Source organism: Rhamphochromis longiceps, linkage group LG10 (genome assembly GCF_057381845.1).
Source record: "Rhamphochromis longiceps isolate RC_006_pf linkage group LG10, R_longiceps_female_GT1.1, whole genome shotgun sequence".
Lineage (NCBI taxonomy): Eukaryota > Metazoa > Chordata > Actinopteri > Cichliformes > Cichlidae > Rhamphochromis > Rhamphochromis longiceps.
In genome coordinates, this window is record NC_140566.1 from 12,719,148 (window position 1) to 12,726,641 (window position 7,494).

At 41.5% G+C, this 7,494-nt stretch overlaps 1 protein-coding gene across 1 annotated transcript; it reads left to right on the forward strand.

Annotated features, from left to right (window-relative positions):
- The first annotated feature begins 417 nt into the window (after nt 1-417).
- On the forward strand, nt 418-7,096 carry LOC146660388 (uncharacterized). The gene is made up of 5 exons (XM_085420220.1): nt 418-742; nt 2,200-2,485; nt 2,572-2,699; nt 3,833-3,875; nt 3,950-7,096. The coding sequence occupies exons 1-5, from the start codon at nt 534-536 to the stop codon at nt 6,542-6,544; spliced, it is 3,261 nt and encodes a 1,086-aa protein (XP_085276346.1). The 5' UTR covers nt 418-533; the 3' UTR covers nt 6,545-7,096.
- Nucleotides 7,097-7,494: the final 398 nt, after the last annotated feature.

The window sequence follows — 7,494 nt, forward strand, 5'->3', positions numbered from 1 at the left end:
GCACAAGAGCTCATTAAATAATGCAGACCACGACAAGGACGATGAATGTGATTCACACATCAGGAGACACTTTACATTTGTCGCAAGTTGCTGAACAGACTGTGGATATATGTAGTGTATAAGCCGGTTTGGTGCACAGTCTCATACAGAAAACGAGGATGCTCGTGCTTCGCTGTCTGAACGGAACTAATACCATTATTACTGCTAATTGCAATATTAATATTAATTCTATCTCTGCGTGAGGCTCATTGTTATGTCGAGTTGATGCAGGAGCCATCAACCCACAAAAAAACATCTTATATAGAGCTCAGCTGAAGACAAAACCGGAAGTGTAAACACTGTAACCTCTTGATTCTTTTAGTATCGTCTGTCTCCTCTTTGGCGATTGGTCAGATGACCATCGTCATCTCGGTGACGTCTAAACACTTCCAGGTCGAATCGCATGTGGAGTGTTTTACGTGTTTTGGTGGAGATTCTTGTATTTACGTGTTTCATGTCTAAGATTTTTCACGGATCCGTCGGTGAGTCCTACGATGGCGAAAGTGCGTCGGTCCAATGAGTGGACTGAATCCGACGCTGTTGCTGAAGTTGCTACAGCGGATCCATCGGATTTTGTGCTGGAAACGTTCCCTCCTGAATATGTGGACAGAATTTCGAGGTTTATAGAGTCTTCTTCTGTTCTCTGTTCGAGTCAGAACAGAGAGGATGGTGCAGCCGAAGGAGAGCCCACTGAAGCAGACAGGTGAGGAGTGGAGGTCACTCCGGCTTAGATACTCTGACAAATGTATCTACATGTCTGTATTTTTCACAAACAGCACACACATGCAGACACACACACACTAAAGATAACCCCAAATTTCGTGAACGCAATATTAACATTGTATTTCATAAAAGAGCACTTGGATTTGTAGATAATGCAAAGAAAAACTGATAGTCTTCCTTGCAATGATCCCATAACACGGTACAACAAGGTAAACAGTGTACTGTGTCAGAAGATTGACATCAGTCTGCTAAATAAATGCTCTATATTGTAATGTAATAAAGGAAGAACGGTCAGATATCCTCCATCCATCCTCTGTACTCTTCTGCACCTTTCTCCTTGCCACAACACCACACATCCTTCCTCCTCATGGTCAGGGTGTTACTGCTTTTGTACACCACCTCCTCCAGTTTCACTCATTATCCTGTACACGATACTGCACTCAAGTTCAGTAAACATATTTTTCCAGGGCCTACTTTTCAGTGGGAAACCTCCAGTTTTGCAGAATAAAAATAAAGTTTGATCGCTAGGGTCTGAGCTCATTTCTCCAAACTAATATATCACATATTAAATTGAGTATAAAAAAATAAGTAAGCCCTTGCCCCAAAGGCCTACAGGTGGAGGGGCTGAAACAGATGTTGGTGATTGAGAAAAACCTCAACAATACCTTTTTAAAAGTTAAATACAGTCACTTTCCTGTGGTGCAGTTGAACTCCTGTGCGAGCATCAGAATGTGGAGTAAATGTGATTTAAGTGACTTTGAAAGTGGCATAGTTGTTGGTGCTGAAGTCCAAGTATTTCACAAACTGCTGATCTATTAGGATTTTCCCCAGAACCATTGCCCTGGTTTACAGCGAATGATCCAAAAAAAGAGAAAATATCCTGTGAACATTATTGAAGCCAACAGTTACTCAATTACATTTTACATCCAAGATATGCAGAAGAGTATCTGTCTGCATTATTCCATCCTGCTTTATATCAGCATCGAAAACCACTGAAGTGATGTAATGGTGTGGGGGATATTTTCTTGGCACACTTTAATCCTCTTGATGCCAACCAACCCTAAATTTGACGCCAGAGCGTGTCTGAGGATCGTTGCTGACTATGTCTCTATCGCCAAAGTCAAACCATCTTCTGATGTCTGCCATCGTCATATCATTTCAAACTGGTTTCTTGAGCACGACAATGAGTTCTTTGCACTCAAATTGCCTCTGTGGCCAGCAGATCTCAAAATCAATGTACACTTCACAAAGTAGCCGGTGATTTTAGACGCCCAAATCTGAGGATGTGCTTAGGACCAAATTCTAGAAAAATGGATTCGCACTTGAATGTGTTTAAAATATGTCTGTTTGTCTGTTGCCTCCAGGTCATGAAAATGTTTTGAAAACTGCAAAAACTCTTGAGCTTGACACACTGACCATATAATTGTGTCTGCGCAGTGACTCAGCGGACAGCCTGTTCATCACTCAGAAGCCTGTACCTGAGGCCGTGAGGTCAGGAAGACGGAAGCGCCGCGGCCTACGATCAGGTCTCACGTCTCCCAGAGAGCGAGAGGAAAGTGAAGATGACAGTTCACCTTCGGCCTCCCTTCAAGACACCAGAAGTAAAAGGAAAAAAAAAGAGACAAAACTCAGAATGCCAAAGTACAGTTTCCCGTTCCTCAAAGACAAGATGCCGAAAGCCAAGGGCATTTTTTTAAGTGAAGTGCAAAACACGAGGCTACATGTAAGCATAAACAACAGCAGCAGAGCACACGCTTGTTACAGCAAATGCCAGCAAATGTTAGAACTAAAGCCTTTTATTTGTTCCAGTATTCTTCAGTGGGGGCCTTCTTTGATTGTATAAGAAAGCTGCAACAGAGCTATCAAACCGTAGAGGATCTGGAGTCAAATTTACCAGCAATTGACATGAATGGAGAGTGCATATCTCCAATATCAGAGTAAGTCTTTAATGCTAGTTGAAATGTTGTTTTGTTACTGATTTCCTTAGTTGCCTTTAAAGCTTGCTTTTATGTTTTTACACTGCATTTCACTTCCTTTTATGCATTTGAATCATTTTTTTCTGTCTCATGTTTGCTATTCTCACTACATTGTAGAACAGTAATATATATTGGAAACTGGTGAATAATGTAGCGAAGAAAATGGCAAAGAAAGCAGGCTGTGTTTCAGATGCCTCAAAGTTGCCACTTTTTCTTCTGGAACATGTTCAAGCAACTCCCGAGTCTTGTCAAAAGAGGAGTGGTGGGATGTTTTCCTCCTTTATGTATTTAGACCATGAGAGACACAAGTAGGATCATTCATAGCATATTAACAAAAATCGAAAAATGAATCATCGGACCATGAAGGTGAAGTTCTTGACATTCTCCATCCTCTTTGGCCTTCAGGGACTGATGCTTGTCTTTGTCAAGAACTTGAAAGTAAGTTGAGTCCTCAAAACCCATCGCATGCAATGAAACTGTCAGACGATGATGAGGTCTACTCCAGAAAAGTGTTAATGAAAGTTCCCTTTACTGCAGAGGGGGTGTTTGCAGAAGGTACCAGCCTGATGAAACAAACTATTAACATCACCTCAGATTAGAGCTGCAGACATATCTCACTTTTGAAGGAGTGATGATTTTCTTCCCACATAAATTTGCCTAACATCTGCTGGCACAGCCACGTAAAGCTCAGGTCTCAAATCTGTCAAAATGTGAGCCGATTTGTAAAAGCACCAATGCAGAACTGAGGCAAAAGAGGTGCGTGTGAATTAGCCAATAGTAAGAAGAGAGCTGTGTGGACTAAGACACGAGGAGTGGACATTAGAGCAGTGGGAACTGGACTCTGAGAGAGGGTGAAATCTGTCACCAGAGTGTAAAGTTGAATGTGGAATCTGTCGGGTTTTGCTTTGTTTACATCCATTTCTTCCAAAAAGAAACCTTCATTGAACAGATGTATTCAAACATATTACTGACACGTTTTACCAGTTTATCAGCTGCATGTAAAGTACTTTGAAATACACTAAAGCATATTAAAGGCATTAAGAAATACAGCTGAAATGTTTGGTAATTCAACAACTTCCTTTCTTCTATTTCAGGGGAGAAGAAGAAAATGTAGGAGACGAGGACATGAAAGTGGTGGTAAGCAGGCTCTTGATACTATAATGAGCACTTTATGAGCATGTACAGGCCCTAAGTTGTGTGTCATTTGACAGGCAAAGAAGCATTTTGTGATACCATCAAAAAGGAGACACTCACAGTCCTGGTATAGCGAGAAGAAGAGAAATAGTAAAGGAAAACAGTGGACGGAAGGACTTACTGGTGATGAAATGCCACCAGGAGGATGGGGGGTTGTGTTACATAAAATACCAGCTAAGAAACCCTCATTGAGAGCTGCACAGTCTTCAGATTTGGAGAGCTCTGATGATGAAGATCCTTCTTGTAGCATTCTGAGAGAGAAGAGGACGAGTAATAAACAGCTCACACCCCAAAGCGTCCGCGCTCAAACCGTAACTCTAAAGACAAACAGTAAAAAGAGAGACAGCTCTGAGGGAAAAGAAATGGAGGATGAGCTGAGTGACAGCAGTCCTCCACAAAGTCCAAAGGAATGCATGCAAAAGTGCAGAGTTTCAAACAAAGAGGAGCTATCCCAGCAAGGGCGGGGAGACAGTGAGCCTGCAGACCAAAGTTTCTTCCAGAGTGACACCAATAATGTTGCTACATGCAGTGAAACCAAAGTGAAGAAGAAGCAAAATCACAGAGAACATAATGAAAGTGCAGAAGAAGCTGATGATGAAAGTCAGGAGGAGGTGGAGGTTCAGTATGCTGCACTGACTGTGAATGAGGAAATCACTGAGGTGGAGGAAAGTCCTCATCTGTCACAGACCATCAGCGAGCTGGAGCTTAATGAAAAAAATAGGTTGGAGGAGAGTGACATCTCTGATTCAGAACAGAGGAAGAAGAAAAAGGACAAGCAAGAAAACGAAAATACAGAAGAAGAAAAGAGCCAGGACGAGCTGGAGGATCAGCACACTGCATCATCTTTGAATGAGGAAATCACTGAAGTGGAAGAGACTCAACATCTATCACAGACTGTTAATGAGCTGGATCTTAATGCAAAGATCGGTTTGGAGGACAGTGACGTTCCTGATTCACAACAGAAGAAGGTGAAAGAGGACAAAGAAATCAAAAATGCAGAAGAGGAAAAGAGCCAGAGTCAGGACAAGCTGGAGGATCAGCACGATGCCGCATCTGTGAATGACAAAATCACTGAGGTGGAGCAGGAGACTCCCTGTTTGTCACAGGTCACCAGCGTGCTTGATGTTACCGGAAAAACTGTGATGGAGGACAGTGACGTGACTGATACACAACAGAAAAAGAAGAAGAAGAAAAAGAAGAAGGTGAAAGAGGACAACAACGAAAACAAAAATGCAGAAGAAGAACAGAGCCTGAGTCAGGGGAGGCTGGAGCTTCAGCACGCTGCAACATCTCTGGATGAGAAAGTGATTGAGGAGGAGGAGAGTGACATTCCTCATTCACAACAGAAGAAGAAGAAAAAGAAGAAAAGAAAGAAGTCACCTGAAGAACACGAAAAGGAGAAGATGAAAAAGAAAATGTCAGAAAGCAACGATGGTGAGGAGGAAGATGTCGAGCAGTTAAAGTGCAACACCGCTCCTGAATCTCTTCACGATGATGTGGAGATACCAACAAAGAAGAAGAAAAAAGGAACAGAGAAAAAGAAAGAGTTTAAAGATGAAGGTGAAGGTTTCAGAAATACTGAAGCTTTTCAGGAAAACCTTGAGAAAACTTTGGAATCCAGTTGTGCAAAAAGAAAAAAGCACAAAAAGTCATCTCAAAGAGATGAATCTAACACTCCCGAAGATGAAGAAAATCCACAGAAAACAGATGAGATTGAAGACCATGATGCTGGTTTACTGATGACCAAGAAGAAGAAGAAAATGAAAAAAATGTCAAGCATGGAGGGCTCCAATGACACTGTGGCACAAAGCTCTGATCTGTTGTCTGTGCAGCGGAAAAAAAAGAAGAGGAAATCTTTCTTCCTCGGTGCTGATGTCGAGGGAAAAGCTGCTCATTCAGAGGAAGAAAAACATTGTCCTTTGCAATCTGTGGCTGCTGAAAAGCCAGGCGTCAGCACCGGCAGTCCTGCTGAATCAGCAGAAATCACTGTAAGTTTGGACGAATCTAATGACAGAGTCAGGAAAAAGAAGAAGAGGAAAATGTTAACTGAACAAGAGAGTGTGGAAAAAGATCCGGAACCAGATTTTGAGGAACTTGAGGAGGCCCTGTCTGACACAGGGCTGAAGAAGAAGAAAAAGAAACGTAAGAGGAACGAAACCAAGTCAGCGACCCCTGTGAAAGGATCAGAAAATGCTGATACAAGATGCTCTGATGAGGCTGTGGTGTTAAAAAAGAAGAGGGAAAAAAATATCCAAGAAACTCCAGCAGCTGCAAGTGAAGAAACTGAATCGGAAAGTCTGTTTGAACATGCTTCACCATCTTTAGATACACCCAGAAAAGACAGAAAAAAGAAGACAAAGGGGAAATCTGCTCATAATGTTTCACTATGGAGTAAAGAACAATCTTATGGATGTTTAATCACATCCAAAGAAGGGCGTGAAACTGACATGAAAGAGCGAAAACGAACAGCTGATTGCAGTTTCACCACGCAGTTGTCAAAGACTTCTGCGCTGCCCTCTCCACACAGCATCAAGAAAAACAAGCCAAAAAAGCTCAAGCGCACCCTTCATAATCCCAGTGGGGACTTTCTTACACACAGTCAGTACCAGTAAAATAACTCTCATCAGTCACTGGGACACAAACACCCATCAGTGTTTTTACAATGTAACTGCTGAGTGACTTTTTACCATTTTATTTTGTGTCAAAACATTTTATTATAATGGCTCTGTGAGCTTTTTAATGGTGAAAAGCATGTCATCAAAACAAACCATGATGGATGATTTTAATACTTTTTTTTTCACAATAAAAGTTTCTGAATACTAAAGTCATTATTCATTTAATAAGTAATTATTTCAAAGAAATGTACTTTTAGCTATGCAAGTTAATACCGCATTGAATATATATCAACAATCTGCTTGGGAGTTTGCTGTTTGGAGTTTTAATTTGACCTCAATACCATCTAACCCAGCGGTCCCCAACCCCCGGGCCTCGGACCAGTACCGGTCCGTGAGTCGTTTGGTACCGGGCCGCGAGAGTTGAGGCTCAGGTGTGAAATGTATGGTTTTCAGGGTTTTTATTGTTTTTCAGCGTTATTTTGTTATCGTTTTTATCGTAAACTCTGTTTTCCTGGGTCTTTTCACGTGTGTTATGAATAAATCTTCTTTTTTTCGGTACTGGTACTAGTTTTATTTTGTTGTATTTAAAGCCGGTCCGTGAAAATATTGTCGGGCATAAACCGGTCCGTGGCGCAAAAAAGGTTGGGGACCACTGATCTACCCTGATGAAATGATAAATTATTTAGTTTTTCCATGACTGGGTTTTTAACTTTACTCTATGGCAGTCTGTGTAGTTTACAGTATTGATCCGTGTTTTTATGCTTAAGTAATTTAAGCTTCTCCAGCTCCATAGTCAACATCCATTGTCCAGTATATCCACTATCTGCTGCACATGTCCAAACCATCTCATTCTTGCATCTCCAGCAAGGATGCTGCTGCCGTCATCACTTCTTCTTGATACTTGAATGGTACTCATGGCCATTGGTCATGAGTATTTGCATGTTAAT